Source organism: Poecilia latipinna, unplaced genomic scaffold, assembly GCF_001443285.1.
Source record: "Poecilia latipinna isolate Pla-1442-1.1 unplaced genomic scaffold, P_latipinna-1.0 Scaffold271, whole genome shotgun sequence".
Lineage (NCBI taxonomy): Eukaryota > Metazoa > Chordata > Actinopteri > Cyprinodontiformes > Poeciliidae > Poecilia > Poecilia latipinna.
In genome coordinates, this window is record NW_015112887.1 from 167,237 (window position 1) to 187,962 (window position 20,726).

Here is a 20,726-nt window from a genome sequence, read left to right on the forward strand (position 1 = left end):
ATATATATATATATATATATATATATATATATATATATATATATTTTTTTTTTTTTTTTTTCCATTTTCTTAAGTTCCAGCAGGTACAAAGTGAGATTAGCTTAATTTAGTAGATAAATCAAATAAACATGAGTAATGTCTGAACAGTTAAAATGCAAGAGAATATGACAGCATCTTACCCTCTCATGAAGTCCATCTGAGTCCATAAAAGAGTTGGGACCCTGAGGACAAGTTGAAAAACTCAGTAAGGACGTCATCCTCCTGCAGTAATCTACATCTACCACTAGGTGTCAGCCTAAACCCCCTCTCAGGAATCTGGAGGAAGTGTTTGGCTCGGTTCCAGCTAAGGCCAACACAAAGTGGGTCAAAGAAGATCCATAGCAGTTCAGTATAAACTTTGACTTGTGCTTTCCCTATTTGGTCATCAGCCATCTCTGGGAGAAGAGACTCGCAGACGCTACATGTGGAAATAAAGAGCCTCTTTCTGGGAGTGTTTGATTCTACCCACATCCATAGATGGAGGGCTGTTCTGGCAGACAAAGGCCAGACTATGACAAAATCGTATGGTGGATCATTCGTCTGCCATGATTCACTGGACATCATGACCTTCGCTCTGACTTCACAATGGAGTAATCAAGAGAGGGTGGGGGGGGGGAGATCGACACTCACCGGAGACTCCGGCACATGGTCGTCTTCACGGGAGAAGGAGCTACTGAACGCTTTATTGAACGTTTCGCTGTTTTGTTTGTGCCGCTCGATGGTGGCCTTGATCACCTGAGAGTGAGAGGGCAGAGGAGACAGACAGGAAAAAGATTGAAAACCTGGAGCACATGGCTGGAGCATTATAAACCGTTCTGACCTTATCTTCAGATCCCGTCTGGGCTCAGAAGATAAACTCAGGCTGAATGCATGACAGTCCCACTACTGCAGCTTTCTGTTTACCTTCCACTATGTCATCAATCTTGATTAGGCTACCATATAACAATTTCCACTCCTCACTCGTCGTTGCATACCAGCAGTAAAGCCCATTGTTTAAAATTAGTCCCTTGTCAAATCAGCAGAATGCATTGCTGCCTTGTTGTAATGGGATAAATAAGTAAAAAAGCATTTTATTATAGTTCAGCAAGACTCAAATACTGAAAAAAATGATCTAGGAAGATTTATGCTATTTCCATTCCCTGATAAAATAGTGACCGGAGTGCCGTCTGTCCTTCAGGGACTCAGATGGCGAGCTCATGTGTGTGTGTGGGTGTGTTATTCTTGCCTGGATCCAATCTTCCTTCTCCTCTGCTGTCCTGTAGAGCAAAGACATTTCATATTAATGAAATATTTAGATGAAAATGTGACATTTTCTCCACACTAGAAATTCAAATTGCAGAAATGTGAAACTGTTTAAATGAAATTAAATAAGAAATTATAAAAACTAGATTATCTTCACCTTAATTTGTAAGCAAGAGTACATTAGTTTGTCATGTAAATAAGCCACATTTAGCCATGCAGGCTAATTTTTATGCACGCCTTACAGAAGAGACCAGGTTAAATATGTAGTAGGCCTTGCCTCGTAATATTTTCCAAGCATATTACCCTTTTTAGATTTTATTTGTCCTCATTTCTGTCCCTGCTGAAAAAAAAAAAAAAAAAAACATCCCTATAGCATGATGCTGCCACCACCACCATCTTTCCACTTGTTCCATCTCATCATGAAGCGGAGACATGTATTCTTTACTATGAGGATTGTTTGTTCAGGATGATGCACCGATTAGTTTTCCCACCACACAGCATTCTGCATGTGGGTCAAAAAGCTAAATTTGGATTTCATCTGACAACAGCAGGTTTCCTCTTGAAGATGGCTTCTTTTGGTTTTCTTTCAACAATTCAGAAACTTGAGAAAATTACAAGTACAAATGAAAATAAAAACACGTAAAAACATATTCAAAAATATTTAATTGTTTTGCTATGCTCAGAAAAAAATAAAAAAAACAACAACAACTTGTAAGTAAAACTGCAACCATAATAGCTTAAGAAGAAAACTACCATATTTTCCATCCTTTAAATCCTACAGCAAGAGGTCTTTTAATTAGACTAATTAACCACTGATTGGAGTCATATGTATGGAGCACAGAGGACAGCAGGGCTGTTTTCTCCCCAAACTTTTGCTCCACATTTTCAGTCAAGTTGTAACATTCCTGTGTTACAAGGAAAAATAACTGTCGTTAGGAAATATTTATGGCTTCCTAACTTGAAAACTAAAAGTGCACCACCCATCGCTTTTATAAAAGTAGTATAATTTGTTGAGGGACTACCCTCAGTAACCGACTTCAGGCTACATGGGCTGACAGTCTGTCCACTCACACAGTTAATGAAAAATGTTCAAGACTCCCAGAGTTCCTCAGTAGAACAACTAAAAGGCACTTAGCATTAAAAAAATGTGTCATTAAAAATAAACAATGCATAAAGGTTACAGTACAGATGTGATCAGTATTTTGTTTTTCTGTTTTTAAATTAAATCAATCACATCATGAATACATTTTGGTTTAAACTGCACACGCTGTGAAACGGTGGCATTTTTACTCCACGTTGTCACACCATAATAATCTTATACTTGCCTATTCCCAAAACAGACATGAACTCAATCACTTGCACATCCGAATGCATACGAGTGTGGGTCATTGGTCGATTTTAATTGCCTTTACCTAGCCTGCAGCTCCAGTGAACGTTGTTTACCAATTATAACAAATGTATGAGGAACGTTCTGCTTCACATTTTCTTGGACCTGAGATATAAAAAAAAGAAGACAAAAAAAAAAAAAAAAGCAGAATAAATGTGGATTAAACACATGACAATGCAAGCAGAAAAAAAAATAGAACAGGATTATACCTCCATTCCTGCAATGTCAATCCTCTCTCGGACACTGAACTTCTGCCCCATCAGTCTGAGTTTAGGGACGCAGTATAGCACCATGTTGTTGAACTGAAAATGAAGAAGATGTTAAGCATTTATTGAGCTGATATGACATTAAGAGCCGTTCTGAGCCTGCGTGACGCGTCTATAATTACGCAGTCTTCTCACCAAGTAGAGGTATCGGTCTTGTGCTGTTCCATTTTTGGCTGACATCTTTTTAATATGCCCTTCTTTTATGAGTTCATTGGCAGGATTTACTATGTCCTCCTCTCCCCCGAGCCTCTCGTAGACCTCCAACAGCTTGTTCATCTTTTCCTGAACAAAAATAAAAATAACAGAAAACAGGAGGATGAGAGGAGCAGAGGCACTCTCCAGTCAGAAGACAGATGGAGCTCTAAGCTTAGCTCTCCCTCTGGTGGTGATCTGTGTCAGGCTCGTCTCTCTCTCTCTCTTTTTTTTTTTTTTAGTTTCACATGAAAAGTAGGAAAGCAGAAGTTTTGTCCTCTTCATCCTGGCATTTGTAAGTCGTTTGAAGGATGTGTGAGAAGCAGGTATTATGGAGAGGCAAATGAAAAGGAAAGCAGAGGACCAGTGTTGAAAACACGCGGCCATGATATCTCAGTCATGACACATCGGGCAGGAAGCAGCAACTTCCTGTCTGGGTTAACACAATGTCGCTGACAGGGAGACAACATTAGTAAGTGTCTGATTGGGTAACTTGTTCTTGTAAAGCTAACCTAGACACCACCAGAGAGATGAAAATAGTTAGCTAGTTTGTGTGCAGGAAGAATTTAAGACCATACCATTTTCCTGATTGCTGCATTGGAGTGGTTGGCTGCAGTAGAGATCAGCTCCAGTGCCTCTGCAGTGCAAATATGAACAGTGATTAAAAAGTGCAAAACTGGCGAGCGAGATCATGTGACTGAAATTCAAACAGAGCAATATTTTTTTTCCCCACTTGTCACACAGATAAACAGACATTTGTTGTTTGCAAAAGGTTAATGGTCATTTCTAATAAAACATTGTGCTTTAGAAAGGCTTCCAGCCAGCAGGGAGTAACACGACTGTGAGCACATCGGCCTGGTGTATTAATCATAACCTCACATAAACAGAAGAGACACTCAGGCTGCAGTGTGAGGCCAGAGCAACTGGAATGAATTGCTTCTCTGTAGGAGTGGACAGGGGACTCCAAACAAACAGCTATGGTTTTAGTAAATGAACACAGGGATGATTGAATTTATAAGATTAGGTTAAATACGCTACTGCATCTGTGCAAATGAGCAATATGTAAAGTTTGCTTTATTGTAACTTCTGCTATTTGTAATACATTTAGTTCTGGATACAGAAGTTTTGATAAATCGAGTTTTTTTTTTTATTTTTTATCCTGAAGAAACATCCTGAGTGACACACATGGGAAGAAAATGGCCTGGAGGTTTAGGGATAAACATGAAAGTCTTGGATTATCTAAAGTGAAAGACGGTGAAAGATCACAGTCACAGAGAAGTGATTTTAATGTTAACATATGTAGACAGGGTGACAACCAACAAATAATTGTCTATTTCAACGCTGACACCTTCGACCTTCAGTAAAATTTACATGCGACGCTTTCAAGATCAACAAAGTAGCATAGTACAAGGGAGATAGAAAAGTTAAGCAGGAGGACGACCTCTAGATTTTTCAACTTCAGTCAATTTAACAACTTTGACACAAGCGGGTTTCCAGTAGGACAATCATCTCAAACAGACATAAAACTGGTTTAAGACAAACTAAAGTTAAGGTTCTGGAACTACTGCAAACATCACCAATATATTTAAAAAAATATATGGGCAATACTTTTATTAAGTAAGATGAGGACCAAGAAACCAATTAACTAAATGAGGCCTAACATTTCTGGCAGAATCTTAGTGGTTACCAAAGTGTTTGGTCTCTTTGCAACCTGTTGAGGGACGATGTCCAGATATCAATATGGGATTGACTTTGTAAAGTCCCATTTAAAAAAAAAAATATTCAAGTACTTTATAGTATTAGTCCAGGAAAAAAAAAAGACTGTTCAAACAAATCATTAAAGGGGAAAAGGTATTAAGACAGGTTGAGTTTAGATGAACTTCAGACCACAAATATGTGTTTCTCCCTCTGAAGGATACAACTGTTTCACTGAAAATCCTCAAGTTCTGATTCACAATCCCTTAAAAGTATCAAATGTTAACATTTACTCATTAAATCTGTAATCGTTCTTTTTAAAATTTTAAAAAGAAATCCTTAAAATTTACAGACAGGTGAAGGTAAGCTCATAATTGTTTCCTTGGGTTTTCATGTTGCTTTGAACTGTTCCTTATGCAGGTTTCAGAACATTTTTGTAATCTTCCCAGACTCAAACCAATAAGTAACATCTTTTCTGAATCAGATGCATTTCTCTGCGACAGTAAAAGTTAAATAGATTATTGCAGTTTGAAACATAATACTCGACTCTGTACTCTTCCAGTAGCTCTCTACCTTTGTCTTTGGGTCAATCCAGAGGCTGATTTCTAAAAGTGTGTATTCCCTGTTATCGCTATACACTCGTTCTACTTAGTTTCTTAATTTGCTCGGTGTGTTTTTGTCTCGTCATCAAAGTGAATTGCTACAGGAAAACCGTAACTCGCCTGTGAGGAAGTATTTCTGCTCTTTTCTAAGCATGGGAGTATAATTACGATGTGTGCAACAATAAAACTCCGATTGGCTCCATTTTGCCATTTTCCCACCTCGCAGTGAGCACAATTAATGAATGTTTCAGAGACATATTGTGAGTGCGACAACCCAAGCTGTTAACACGCTGGTTTTTAATTGTCATTGAACAGAAAGGAGTTCTGCACTGGTTCAAGCACTTTCATTTTATTTCACCAAACCTGTAGAACACGTTATTTCACCGCTTTTGCAGGACGCAAGACAACAGTTTTGCTTTCAGCAGACTCGCATAATGATTTGTTCACAATTTACCCCTTGAAGCTGTATGTACGCGTCATAGAGAATCCTGCGTTTGGTCAGTTATTACTTTGTTACATAAACCAATCAGGCACAAGGAACCTGTCTGCGTGTTGATACAAAGTTTAAAGATTTCAAAACTGAAATCCCAGAAATGAAAAAAAACTGAAGGGTTTCCTTTCAGTCTGTAGTTTACTAGTTGTGACTGACAGCAGTGTGTGTGTGTGTGTGTGTGTTAACTTCATCATGTCTTACTTTCTGCATCTTTGCGGTCGAGAGCGTCGTCGGGCAGCTTCTTCAGGTAGTCTTTGAGCAGGAGCTCGTAGCGAGGAATCCTTTGGACCGGCTCCAGCATGTGATGCTGCAGCGTCAGATTCCCGCACACCTCCTGTTTCTGTTGGATCAAGTGCAAATTGAGATTTCAGTTCCCTAATCTTAAAACAAAACAAACAAACAAAAAAAAAAAAAGAAAAAAAACACAAATTTCCACACTTTTCCAAACTCACATTTGAAGTCATTGCTGATGTCTTTCCATTCTGGTATTGTGCAACTACTTACCTGTATTCTAAAGATAAACAACCTAAACTCCTACTTATACAGAAGGTGATGCGTGATAGTCAATCACACATCTTAACACCTATTGGCTATAATGTTGCCTCTTAAATCTTAGAAAAGTATGTACTTAGTTTTTCTCCTGACCCTACTGTCATTCATTTAAACCTTTTTTTATGTCTATAATTTAAGCCTGGACTTCTAAAATGATCCTTATAAACAGTTCTGGAGGGTTTGTGAAGGTTTTTATTTGAACATTTGGCACTTTTTCACTGGTTTTCAACCTGGTACATTGTACGTTTTTGACAAGTGAAGTACAAACAAAAGCAAAAAAGGTTGCAGGATGAAATGGATGAACCAGCGTTTCATCGTCATCAAGCTACACGTTGAACCACAGAAACAAACCTGTATGTTCTGGACAACACTCTTGAACTGAGATGACCTCTGGGTCCAGGTGTTGACCAGGTCCATGGATCGGTCAAAGTTCTTCACATATTCTCCGTACATCTTCATAAAAGGAGCCAGTTTCTGGAGGATGTCTCCAATGCGAGGGTTTGATTCCCTGGAGCAAAAACAGAGGTGTCACTGAAAAGCTTCCTTCGTCCTCCATGAACTCTGACCAGATTGCCCTTCTCTCCTGAAGAAAAACAGCCACACGTCATCATGCTAAGAATATTCGGATGGCGTGTTTACTCCTCACCATTCTCCAGTAATCCTCGTCTTGAGCTCCGGGAGCAGGAACTGATCGTGGAATAAGTAGATGGAGGAAATGTTGGAGAAGATCCCTGTAATGACGTCCTGAGGGATTGAAGCCTCGGTGAGCTTAGTGCAAAATACCTGCAGAAAAAAACAAACAAACAAAAAAAAAAAAACACACCCTGGTGAAAATCAAAATCATATCAAATAATTGAAGGTTCAGATCCGTTAACCCAAACGGGAAATGTTTCATGCTGGTTGGTTAGAAATAATCTGTTGAATTTTGAGAGATTATTCAAAATAATGCAAATTTATATTACACCTTTTTAACACATCACTTTGGGTCGAAGTGGCTGAGGGAATGGTTACTGAAATGTTGAAAAAAATGTCCTTTTCACTTTGAGACATTGTTCTACTGAAAGTATGTACTCAGAGTTATCTAAATATATTAAATTAGATACTTGTGTAAACAACACAATGAAATAATTTCAATTCTTCAAATAGACCCCAACTTGGTTAACTTTGGCGACAAGCCTTTTTCAGACAGATTATGTTGACCACAACGCCATTAACCCCATAACTTTTTAGGGCAAAGCCTTTACCAAAAAAAACATAAACGTCATAATTTTCTGTAGCAAAAGCAGACAAAACCCATAAACTGTAAATAAATGATAGTAACGATGCATTTCATTTATAGTCGGAATTTGGCAGCTTTGACTTCCGAGTCGTAAAATTCTACTGAAACGATTTCCCGAAGCCAGACTTCCCACTCAGAAAGTCAGAGAAATTTTCTAACACCGACTTTGATATCCAATATGGCCGCTCCCGGCATCGACAGCAGCTGCTGCAGTGGAAACACGTTGGGCGACACGCTCGTCTGAAGTCAAAGTTACATTTAGCGCTTGTAAATCTAAACTGAACAAATTAAAGGTGTTGTTTGCATGCAGAAAATACAACTTCAAAATAATGTTTGTAAGAAGTGGTACAAGCAACGGTTGGGTGTCACTGTATTGCAATCAGTTGCCACATCGTTCTCAACCCCCAGTTCAGACTTCCGAGGTAAATGTAAAGCAGCGCATTTCATTGGTACGTACAAAACTGAAAGTTGATGGAACATTTGTACATAAATGGAAGCTGTAAAAAACATTAAAACTCCCATACACATTGTTACATCTCTCTAAATTACCCAGAATGAGTCATGGGATCTGAAAAAGCTTCTGTAACACACAGGTGATGAAGACAAGTCCATTATTATCGTTTCAAATACCAGCTGCTAAAAATGAAACATTACACTCTGTTCTGCAAGGTCTCATTTATTGGCTGCACAACACCGCTGTGTTTGATTGTTACTGATAGCTGCACCGTAGACATGGCTCAATTTGAAACAACCCAGCTTTTAGGAGGGCACAATTAAGCTGCATCGAGTCGTTTTCTCAGCCCCCCGTTATTTGTGGAAATGTTTAAGGATCTTAAGCCATATCACAGACCAGTTATCAGGATATTCTGGCTTCTGTTGCAGCCGTTTAATTTCTTCCAAACGTCCTTTCTTCTAATTTAAGTTAAACTTTGAATCACTGGATACAACAAAGTGGCTGTGAATTTTTTTTTTTGAGGAGGGGGGAGGGGAAAAGTCTAAAATGTGAGTAGAAAAGGTTACATTAAACTGATGCTTGGTTGAAAACCAACTTTCACAGCAGTCCTTTCCCCATTATACTGTACCTTTAGTAGGGAAAAAAAAAAACACGTTGAAAAAGAAAAAAGTTAAATTCCTGTTTTAATGCAGTTGCAAAAGCTCTCACTGAAACAAACAAACAAAAAAAAAATCAAACTTGTAATTGTCAAAGAAAATTACTGGTGCCACACTTGCTGGTACATTTACTGCTACTATTTTGCACAACCCTCTGTCAGCCAAAGGAAAAGCACTTAGTGTTCTCCTATAACATTTTACAAGGTTGGAGCAAACAGAAAGAGGATTTTCCTTTGCACAATCTCCAGATCAGTGGTGCCCAAAGTCAGCCCTGAAGGGGCCAATAGCCTCCAGGTTTTAATTTTTTCTGTTTCAACACAGCTGCAGCAAATGATGGTTCATTAGCAGGCATCTGCACAACATTATGACCCGCTGAGGAAGTAGTTGGGCCATTTGAACCAACTGCAATCTCCTGACTTGACAAGACAGACACATGTTTGCCTTACTTGAATGGCATGTTCTGTTGTCTTTCTCATTTTGAAGAGTGACTATGAGAAACACATCTTTATCAGGAGTGCCGGTAGCTGTAACGGGTGAAGCAACAAATGAAGGATTCACTGATTTGCTTCTTTAACAGTTGATGTAAAATATTTTCAAAAAGGCGAAATTCCACTTCTGCTTGCGTGCAAACTGGTTCTGTACAGCATGCACAAAAGCAGAACTTCAAGAAAGTATAATGTGGCTCTCATTATAATCTGCTTGATGTGCCTGGAACATTTCAATATATTACAGCGAGGAAGACGCAAGGTCAAAAATTTACAATCGCACATAAAACTTTTGTCATAACTCATGTGACATATTCCTCTCGTTACCTACATCCAGTTTCACCTCCGTACCAGCCCCAACCACAGGTGGGCTTTACAGTAACCATAGAAACGGGCACTGATGTAGCAAGAACAATAACAGGAAGCAAACTATGAGGCTTTTCTGCCCTTGGGAAACAAATAAACCAACGCTACTCTGCGATAGGGCAGCTGTTTATCTGCTGCACCACATGAGCTGAGCGAAGAGGAAGACAAGTCAACCACTGGCAGAGGATTCTCATCACAACGCAACAAAACCCTAACAGACCAAAGACTCAGCTGAATATTCTGCATGAAGCAAATAATGAAGTAGTCATTTCCATGAGTGAACGGCGATTGGGTTTATTTTTAACCACCACACTGGATTAATATGCAAAACGACCAAAGCAGATGCAGAGCAGTTGAAGACTATATATAGTATACCAAGCAAAAGTTCACACTCGGGCCACAAAGCTGATTTTTTGTTTATTTATTTTTTTTACATTTAAATATAACTCACATACACGCAAAAATGTTCTCAAGATTAATCTTGCACTGCTTCCAGTAACCTAGCCTGATGGAGTTAGATCACGGTGAAAGCTTAAATCCAGCTCACATCTAACCATCACCAGAAAGAGAAAGCCGGCTGGTGTGTGTTACCTGGTCGAGGAGGTTGAGTCTTTTCACATAGGCCTCTTCAGTGTGGAGGAGCTCTTTGGCGATGTTGAGGAGCTTCTGAGCCTCCGAGCACTGAGGAAATCAGATAAACACGAAAAGATTAACAAACCGATATTTTTTTTTTTTTTTACAAAGCTTCTTTCTTAGATGCCAGATCAAACTGATTTGAACTTTAAATAAGGAAATGATTAAGATGCATATTTTAGTTCATTCAGAGAAAAAAAAAAAAAGAAAAATGCCAATCAGCTCTTAAAAGGATGCGACAGTATTGCAGTAGATTATTGTAAACTTAACAATTGAAACCAACAGGATGTGTTTATTGGCTGCTTCAGTGAAAATCAGAAACATCATTCCTCTTTCTTTTGACTCTTTCAGTGACTTTTTGAAACAGTCCAAGAAACCGAAAGATGTTTGAGTAAACTTAAATAAAACGAGGCTGCAGACTAAACGTATTCTGGCTTCGCCGGCTGAACACGCACTGAAGTCACGGCGGATCGAGTCTGATGCAACAATGCGGGTTTCACAACAGATTTATTCCAGATAACTACAGCAAGATTTTGACGTTCCCGGGTACTTAAAGGGAACACAAAAAATCACCTCGAGCCTCACAACGATCGTTGTTCTGATGAAAACGAAATGCAGCACATTCATTGTTCGTAAGCGGAGGCCACACAAAGTCAGCAGAAGTTGTTTTCAGTCGTCCCTCCTGCAGCGTGCATCACTGAAAAACCCACATCCTCTGTGACAAGGCCATCATTATGCACCCATCAACATGTCAGCTGCAATGTTGGGTTCACACACACACACACACACACAGAGCAGCAACATGTATCTGCACACCCTTCCTCTGCACAGCAGTGTTGGGATCAGGAAGCACTGAAGAGCAGCGGTGCCTTTTTCCTCCTGAAACGCTCAGGGTGTGGACAGACGGCAGCGGCTGCACGCGCTGGCTTTCATGTGACAGTTATGAGAAGTCTGGGTGTGTTCTATACAGACAGAAGTCATCTGTGAGAGAAACATTTTGTGTTGGCACAAAGCTTTTCTTTGCACACGTTTTAATCTCTCTGGACTGTACTGGACTGGTCCCCATTTGATCCTCTGAAATCAGAAACTTCAGGGTACTTACAGGACAGTCTGTCTCAGAGGGAAATGCATGCACACAGCTTCAAGTACAGGTGCTGTTTACAATCAATAGCCCAGCTGAAATCTTAGTCCAGCTGTGGGAAAACCTCAGGCAGTGGACTTTGATTGAGCGATCCACTCCAGCTCCTGTTACAGCTCTCGGGCAGGTATTTACCCTTTTATGTATGGGAAGAGCTGCTTTGAGATAGGAGTCAGATAGGAGTCAGTCACTTGTGCCGATTAAACTCAGGCTATTAGAGTGTCTAAGGTTTCATGTACAAGAACTCTTTGAAACCATTCACCCCATCCGGGGTAATAATAGACACAGGCTGTTTTTTCCGTGACATAAAAGGCCCTCTGAGATGAAGTTTTTCACCTGCTGAAAGATCCAGAGAAATTACCTCAAGAAATGAAAATTAAACAGACTGCTAGAGATGAAAGCTTTGAATTGGATTAATGAGAAAGTTTTGCAGGAGACAGGCATGCATGGTACTCACTTTATGTGTGTCTGAGTGCGCATCTGTCAGATACCCGGTCTGCGTGTCTGTGAGAGACGGGATCTCCCCGCTGCTCCCCTCGTCCAAGTCACTGTCCTCGTCCTGCGTCGAGTCCCTCTTATTGTCCAGCGTAACACAGCAGGACACACTTTCCGTTTCGGTGACGCTGTCGTAATGATCCTCCTCGTCGATGGCGTCCTCGTTGGGGAACGCCTCCCCTTCGGTGGCACAAGACGGGCTGTCGATGCCGCTGTCCCGGTTGGGGATCTTTCCGTTTTGCTGCGAGGAGTCGGTATTGTCCGTAAGTTTATGGGAAGAGCTCTGTTCGTGGTCCGCGTCGCTGATGCAGCCCACCCTCTGCGCGATGTCATGCTCCACGCAGTCGTCCAGCACGCCGTCGTCCGAGCCGTCGATGTGCATTGCGGCGATACGGGAAAGTTCGGACACGCCGTCAGTTCGTTCGGAGGGGCTTAGTGCAAATTTGTCCACGGAGGAGGAGTCTCCCGCGACCTTCGCTGAGGCGTCCGCGCTGCAGGATGGAGGGAGGTCAGACGCAGTGTCCATTCTCAGACAAAGATGCAGCTGCGACCGTGGGAGCACCCCCAGGATGGGGACCCTGGGACAGAAAGATATTATTAATCACTAATTAATGACTAACTGGAAGCCTGGAAGAAGAAATCTGTTATGTTTATCCAGCACATTTGTAAAATGCCTTGAAAAAAAGTATCCATACCCCCTTAACATGTTTACATTGGATCTTTTTACAAACTTTATGGTATTTTATGATGATTTTATATGACAGATCAACACAAAAAGGGATATAATTTTGAAGTGGAAGGAAAATTATTCACGGCTTAGAATGTTTTCAAAATAAAAATCTAAAAATCGTAACTTGCATTTGTATTCGGTCCCTTTTATTCTGATCCAACCTAACTAAAACCCAGGGCAACTTGTTGGATAGAATCCAGCTTTGTGCTATAATATCAGTATGAATCCAGCTAATCTGTGAAATCAGAGGCTTGCTGTACCCCAAAGTGCATCATGAAGACCAAGGAACAGTTATGTTTATCGAAGATTGACGAGAGAAAAGTCATTGTTGAAAGAAAGCTGTAAGTCCTACATTGTGTGGTTTGTCAGATGTCATATAAAGGACAAACTAAGCAGGTAAAATAAGCTGCTGTGGTCAGAAGAGACCAAGACGAATATTTTTGGCCAATTCTGTGAGTTAAAGCACATCATTCTGAACCCACAACCCGCATGTTAAAACATGGCGGCGGCAACACCATGCTATGGACATGGATTTCTTCCCAAGGGACAAGAAACTTAATAGGAGTTTATGCGAGCATGGATGGAGGCTTCTGTTAGAAGAAAACCTGAGACTGGGGCTGGTTTACCCACAGACAGGAAACGACCACAGTGGAGTTGTTTTGAGAAAAGCACAAAATGACAAAGTCAAAGCTTGAGCAAAAACCAACCCAGAATACATGGGAAGACTTGTTGCATCAAATATCTCTGAGGTTAAGGTGTTGTGCAAAGAATGAGGAAAAATGTAGATGACAAGATGTGCAAAGCTGGTAGAGACAAAACCCCACAAGACCTGCAGCTTCTGGGTTTTTCACAGCATCAATTGAAACATAAATAAATAAATAAATAAATAAATAAATAAATAAACCAAGTGTCACTTTTTCTAAACTTCAAAATTACACGGAACATTGTGTGTTGCAAAAAAAAAAAAATCTAAATAAATATACTAAAGTTTGTGGTTGTAACATGACAGAATCTGAGAAGATTCAAGGGTAGGGAGTATGGAACCACTAAAAAGTGCAAATTATGACTTTGATAAATGAACCGAGAGTTTCCTCACAGCCTCTTACCTGGAGTTATTAAACCTCTCGATGAGCTGTCCAACCTTCTGAGGCTCTTTCTGCGGCTGTGCTCCCTGGCCAGTAGGGCTCAGGCAAGGCTTTGGCTTAGGAGGAGGAGGGGGCGCCGGCAGAGGTCTGGAGGGCGCCGGGGGGATCCTCTTAGGTTTCTTGTCTTGGCCAAGGGCGAGCAGGTGCGCAGGTTTAGGGGGCACTGCACATGCATAAATCCAGACAATACGAGAGCATCAGAACAGGAGGAGACGCATGAGGCTGCTGGCATAAAGCGAAACGATCAGGTGACACGGATAAATCCCAGAGAGAGAATCTCCATGGCTGAGTCAAAAGCCTCGGTTGCTCCGTCCTGAGGCTTCGAGAGAGCAAACTTTTAAAAACTGAAAGGAACCGTAGCGGCAAGGCAGAGTAACATCAACCATCTGCGACAGCTTTCGGACTACTTCCTTATTTCAGAACAGGATGCTGACAGCTATGTGTTTCTGCGTGTGTAAGCTACAACACTTCCAGACAAAAAAAAACAAAAAAAAAAAAGAAAAAAACTATAGTCTTGAAACCAAAACTGTTTCATGCATGTATGCACATTACTGGTTTATCATTTTGATCTGAGTCTTTATATTTGCATGTATTTAACTTTAGGAAACCGATTTGTTTGAAAGCAGGAAATAAAGTTTAATGTCACAGTCGTTCAAGTGAGCACTTCCTCTGGGTGCATGTTTCAGTCTGATGAAGCTAGACACAGAGGGAGAACTTTGCTTCACACCTGCATTCAAATGTCCAAACAGAGCCTCTGACTTTTTACACTGACAAATGTAGGAGGATTCTACAAAATGCAAATAATTTCCAAAAGCAGGTTGAAAAACAAAAACAAAAGAGCAGATCCTGCTTTGTGTGTATTTGAGACAAACAAAATGACTCGATATGACATGTTCTACAGGAGACAAATATCAGAGAAATGTCCGGCTAGTGGCTTTAACTGAAATTGAAGGTAAATATATTTTAATCCAGTATTTTTGACTAAATACCAAAATTATACATTTTAGATGTCAAATTTTAAATGGATCATCACAAAGTCTTAAAAGGAAGTTAATTTTAGATCACGATGAATAGTCATTACTAAGTTTTCACGAAGCAAATTAATGGCTGCATAAATGAACGCAGTATCAGTCTAACAGGAAGAACAGGAAAAGATGTGGAGTAAATACAGCTGTAGCACCAAAACACTAAAATAATGGAAACTTTCCACGAAGAAATAAACAGAATATATAGAAGATATTTAACTATAGGTCTCCTTTTAGGGGAGTGGCTACCGACCTTATTTTGGATCTAAAAAGAAAATAGACCCTTCCTTCCTGCCAAACCTATACTGACTCACTCGCAGATGTGTGTTCAAACAAAAAGCCTGTTTCCAAAATTTACTCATAATTCCATCCCAGGAAGGAGCTTCACTCCCATTTTTTCCTCTCATGTCAGAACAAAATAGTAAACCCTATTTTTATCATCCAGCCAGGTGGTTCGTTTGTGACAAACTGGATGGTGGCAGCTTTTCTCCATACAGTTTTGTATTAGTTTATGAAAAGTCTACTCAGTGTGCGGATGTAATGATTATAAACCAAAAACCATTCAACACTAAATCCTATATCTTTTAGAGGTCAAAAGCTCCTAATTTCTCCAACAAACCAAACTTTGAAAGCCATTAGCCAGACTTTCCAGTAAAATCAATAACATTCAACACATTTTGTGTTCAGTTTTTATTTGTTTCACATTGTAGTCAAGATAAAACACAAAAACAAGATTTCCCTGTGCACTGATCTCTTGCGACGACACATGAGGCAACAGGTCAGAGTTATTTTAATTCTTTTTATCCATTTCTATCCGTCTTGTTTTTAAAAAATATATATTTATTCAAACAACTTCCATCAATTTCTTCTTTTAGAGGCTTTTACTAATGCAAACTGATTGGTGATGTCATCAGCTCAAATACACGCAAAACAAAACTAGCAGCTGTTTTTCCTCAGTGTGCTTTTTCAAAGCTTGGTTTTCTGCAATAGACTGCTGTGGAAATTCATATCAGATTATGCAGCTTTATCTAGCATCTTGCAAAGAGCAGATATTTATTTCCAGGTCTTTATGTTCCATCAGACCATGAAACATGTCCAAAAGGAAGAATTTGTGTCAACACCAGTGGCATTAGAATAATACTTACTTATTTGATCATGTTACACATTGCCATTTACAGTTTTGTTACTACAATGAAACCGTGGCGATTCTACAGAAGGATATCAACCAGACAGTCAGCCCACACCTAATCACTGTTGACAAAACAAGACTTGGTTTCCTTTTCATTTTGTGTAGAGTACATGTAGAGAGTTGTGTACATGCAAGCACACATATCCACACAGAGGATTTTAAATTGTGCCACAGTAACTTGTTGTTCAACAACAAAAACAATTTAAAACATTTCCAAATCTTTACTGCATTCTCTTTAATTTTGGAAAAAGAGCATATTTATAGACTCTGGTTACTAAAATCAGGCTTTTTAATCCTGTTGCACTTTAGAGCGTAATCTATTTCAGGTCTCCTATTTTTTCCATTTTTTCCATGTGTCTACATCTTTTTTTAAGCAGATTTTTAGTAATTTACATTACGAGACCATCTAATTTGCAAGTTTTAGCTCTTTTGGCAGTTACTTTACATTTCAATGCTTTGCCATGAAGAGCTGAAAAAGTTTGTTTAAAAATATTCCCCTAAAAATTATAGGAGTAAAAAGTATCGGAAATATTCAGATATCTGTTCCAGTTCTAGTTCCTACTTCAAAATACAAAAAGTGTGACACCAATTTACTATTCTTTGTTATGTTGAGTTCTCTGAAGGATCAAGGCTTTAATTTTATTTCAAATAAACATGATTTGCACCCAGATTCTTTGAATCTTGTCAAATTATTTTACCCACTAACACACATAAATGCACTATCATTATATATTAATCTTCCCAAAAGGCTTTTCAGCTTTAGAACATTTCCAAAGACAGATTTTGCTTTAAAGTCATCACCACTTTGATGATGAGCTATGTACAGTTAGCAGGGATTTATCCCGCCCCCTCTCTCGGCATACGAAGCCTTTTAAAAATCGGGGACAAGTCTGTGGTGTCCCAGCACTGCTCCTCAGACGCCCTCTAAACTTAGCGCATGTTGTTCATATTTTTCATTCTTCAAATGAAACCAAAACACAAACACTTGGGAACCGCTGGCCTCCTTTTCCACCAGCAGCGACCTATTAAAACGGCGTGAGTGCGTGAGTGGCAGAGTGAGGCCGCACAGAGAAAGGAGGTTTGTCGGCACAGAAGCAATGACAGGTTAATAGCATGGGGTCCGGTCCTGAGGATACCCTTCAATTACGACGACAGGGGCCAACACCGTGCCAAAGGGGATTTTTACCTTGAGGTTTTTGAGCAGTCGGCGGTCTGGGTAAGGTGGAGGTCTGGGGCCGCGGCTTGATGGCGGGCTTGTCGTGACATGGTCTGGTGGTTGGGCCTTTCTTTGCCAGCCGTGGAGAACACAGGTAGTCCACTGATCCACACGAGTACTGCAGGGAGGAGGCCGGCAGATCTGCAGACAGGAAAACAAATAGCCCGCAATATTAGATATCGATCACTCCTAACAAGGTTCCACTGAAAAACACGTCTCTGTCCCTCTATAATCCTGCTGCCACAGAAACGCAGCGGTGTCAGCGAATGACCTTCATGGCAGTGTGTGCTTTGGGAAGTCGCTCTGAGATCAGATATGGAGAAGAGGAGCCCGAGAGCATCAGTCCTGCAGGGAAGAGCCACGGGCTTCTGTCAGTCTTTGTGGCCTGAATCTGATTCATTACATCTGACCTACTCTGAACGTCTTCTACAAATAGATTGTGTGTTTCTATGTGTGAGTTACATAAACAGAACAGAAGAATGCCCTTTTGGTTTTTTCCCCCCCACCAACATAAAAATAAAGATGCAAGATATTCCAGTCAACTGACTTCCTCTTTGAGGCAAAGGTAAAATGCAATTTTATTTCACACAATTTATATATAATATTTTTTATGAACTATAAGAGCTTGATGTGCCTTAACGGATATTGCAAAAAATAAAAAAAAATGATTTTTTTTTTTTTAGAAATATATAATTTTTTTGGACTTTATGAAACTCTGGTGTCTTTGTAGCCAGATTCTGCCTAAACAGATAAGTGACTATGAAGTACAAATTTTTCACATTGGACATAAAGAAAAAAACCAAGTTAAAACTAGTTCCAAAGGCGATATTTAAACCTATTTTGCATCTGCAATCAACATGACAAGTAGGTCGATCCAACAACTGGAGTTTTCCAACATAGTCTAATTTGCAGAAGAAAAAGAAAATGCTCCAATAACTGGAGTTGGCAGAGAATGTCTTCCTGAGCCTGCATGCTAACGACAGAAAATCTGTAAAAGATGTGGTAAAAGGAAACCTTGTATTCTTTGTCACTAGTGATGTACAAATCACTCAGCTTTTGATCTGACTTGTATGTTATTTTGTTTATTAAATGCATCGAAACTGAACTCAATCTGCACATTAATAAAAAACATCTTGTTCTTGGATGCAGTTTTAATGTTTTGAGTTTAGTGAAAATCAGATAATTTGGGGACAAAATGCTTTGATGCACAAATAGGGATAATCTTGCAACCCCTTCACTCTCTGTTGGATTTTAAACTTCTGCTTCAGTCAAGAAGATTGCAGCCCTTTTTCCATTTATGGTCAGAGTTTAGTGCAATAAATTTTTAAAATAAAACAAGCTTAAACTGATGTATTTGTATCAGTTATACCTAGAGCAGAGTTTTCTTGAAAAGATAATGTCCATTTAATCTGTGGATGTAAAAGTTGCTCAGGCTAAACGAGCCTGGCTTTCATCGCCTTCATTTAAATTGAATCGGAACTAAAACGAATCAGATGGCAAAACGGTTAACCTGAAGTAGCTGAGAAAAACATGTCGGTCATCTTGAAATCACAAATCTGTCATTGATTTAAAAACTGATCAGTGCATCTCCATCTGCAACAGATGTAAAAACTCATAATTTGCTCATAACCCCCCCCCAGAATTTAATGTGGGACATCAAGGGGAGAGATAATATCCTGCTAGACAAGAGAAGATGACATTCAAAGAAGGTAAATGTGTGTTGAACTTTGCAGGTCAGGAAATGGATGCAGTAAAACTGCTTAAACTTGCCGGCAATAATTAAAACATTTACAACTACAACAGTAAAAAAATAAACCACAAAAAAAAAAAAAAAAAACAAGGCTGGAATGTATTATACCATGCAGTGTGAGGAGATTTGAAAAGGAGGTATATATAAAAAAATCTCTAAAGCTTACTGTTGAAGGACTGCAGCAAAGAGTGTTAGCTCCAAAGTAACCTGAGGTTTTTCTGTCCTACCATCACAAAAGTAGACTAACACAGCCATTTTTAACCAAAACAATGAGATATCATCAGATGAGATAAGAATTGAGCTTTTTTTGGGGGTATGGATAAAAACTATGGATGGTAAAGCACACTGCAGGATCTCTGATGCTGTGGATCTGTTTTTCTCCTAAAAGTCCTGGAAACATTATTAGAGCGGAGAGCGTCATGAGCCTTTTGAAACAACATTTAAAATATCAATGAGGTGGACTTTAGTTACCATTTTCTAATGAGATTAAGATCCAAAATGTGTAGCCAGTAGTTCACCAGAACCAAAATCCCACTTAACCTTAGAAAACGTGAGATCTACAATAAGACTAAATGCTTATTTATTGGCAGAAGAGGGTTGTATTAATAGCAACAAATAGGTTCTAAAAATAATGGCAGCTGTTATTCCTTCCACTGAATAAAAATAATAAAGTTAAGCTTGGATTTTTCTAAAATGTGCAAAATGCAATACAATATGAATTTATTTGAAGGATTTTCTTACATTTCTTTAACCATAAATATACCCAGCACGGTATTTAGGATCAACTAAAGAAAAAACAGGAAGGAAAGGAGTTTGCTGATATATCTTTAACATCTACAGCTCAGTTTTTTGTTCTATTTTGCGTTTGGCAAAAATTTAAGTTAACTGGTTAAAAAAAAAAAACTGTAGATGTTTTTTTTTCTGTAGATGTGTTTTTGTAGATGTTTTGTTTCTAATGTTAAAACTTATTACATGCAAGGTCTGTGGATTGGCTTCAAAAGCAGCAAGAGAGAAGACTTTGTTTGTGTTGCATCTAATTTCTTGGTTGGTTATTTTCCTCAGATTTGAATTTACCCCAGTGACACAGTGTCACAGCGGTTCTTTCTCAAATGAATTTTAACCCAAAATTACCCCAAGCACCTTACAAGAGTCCTGGCACATCTAATTTGGTGTTTGGAAGCTGTGCTGCAGGCGGTGGAAGCAGAAAAAAAAATTAAATCGGTAATGAGTCCTGTTACGCTTCCCGCCCCGTGTGGCAGTCGGCAGAGGGGAAAAAAAGCAGCTCTTCAAGGCTCTGCGTTTTACACAGGAAGGAGGAAAAGAAAAGGAAAAAAAAAAGCATTCTCCAAGGAGAGGCTCACCAAATCAGCGAGGTAATCAGAGATGACTCGAGAAGGCAAGACAGGAAATGCTCAACCTGTGATGAAGGGGACGAAAATGTCCAGCAGGCAAATGAGTGGATCGTCAAGAACTCCCAGACCCAAGACTGGTTGAGGTCTCTCCTGGGAAAAGCAAACAGCCTTGGCAGAGGGAGGCACAAGAGCTGTTACCTATGGAAACACGGTGTAGCCATGGTTACCTGAGAGCTCAACCTGGCCCTCAAGTCGAGCAGCAACTTGATGACACAGCAGAGAGGAAGGCAGCTGATTCTCGTGCTTTTTAATAGGAAAATCTAACAAAGCAAAAAAAAAAAAAAA

At 39.5% G+C, this 20,726-nt stretch overlaps 1 protein-coding gene across 4 annotated transcripts in view; it reads right to left on the reverse strand.

Annotated features, from left to right (window-relative positions):
• fgd (faciogenital dysplasia) overlaps nucleotides 1-20,726 on the reverse strand; it is a 73,144-nt gene that overhangs the window by 8,121 nt on the left and 44,297 nt on the right. For all 4 annotated transcript variants that reach the window (XM_015033542.1, XM_015033541.1, XM_015033540.1 and 1 more), the window contains exons 2-15: nucleotides 17,250-17,420; nucleotides 13,811-14,012; nucleotides 11,937-12,552; nucleotides 10,300-10,389; nucleotides 7,115-7,251; nucleotides 6,820-6,976; nucleotides 6,118-6,256; nucleotides 3,705-3,763; nucleotides 3,070-3,216; nucleotides 2,878-2,970; nucleotides 2,694-2,773; nucleotides 1,265-1,295; nucleotides 670-774; nucleotides 180-221 (exon numbers count right to left, since the gene is read on the reverse strand). In XM_015033542.1, coding sequence (XP_014889028.1) covers nucleotides 180-221; nucleotides 670-774; nucleotides 1,265-1,295; nucleotides 2,694-2,773; nucleotides 2,878-2,970; nucleotides 3,070-3,216; nucleotides 3,705-3,763; nucleotides 6,118-6,256; nucleotides 6,820-6,976; nucleotides 7,115-7,251; nucleotides 10,300-10,389; nucleotides 11,937-12,552; nucleotides 13,811-14,012; nucleotides 17,250-17,420 — 2,069 coding nt within the window. The remainder of the gene's footprint in view (nucleotides 1-179; nucleotides 222-669; nucleotides 775-1,264; nucleotides 1,296-2,693; nucleotides 2,774-2,877; nucleotides 2,971-3,069; nucleotides 3,217-3,704; nucleotides 3,764-6,117; nucleotides 6,257-6,819; nucleotides 6,977-7,114; nucleotides 7,252-10,299; nucleotides 10,390-11,936; nucleotides 12,553-13,810; nucleotides 14,013-17,249; nucleotides 17,421-20,726) is intronic.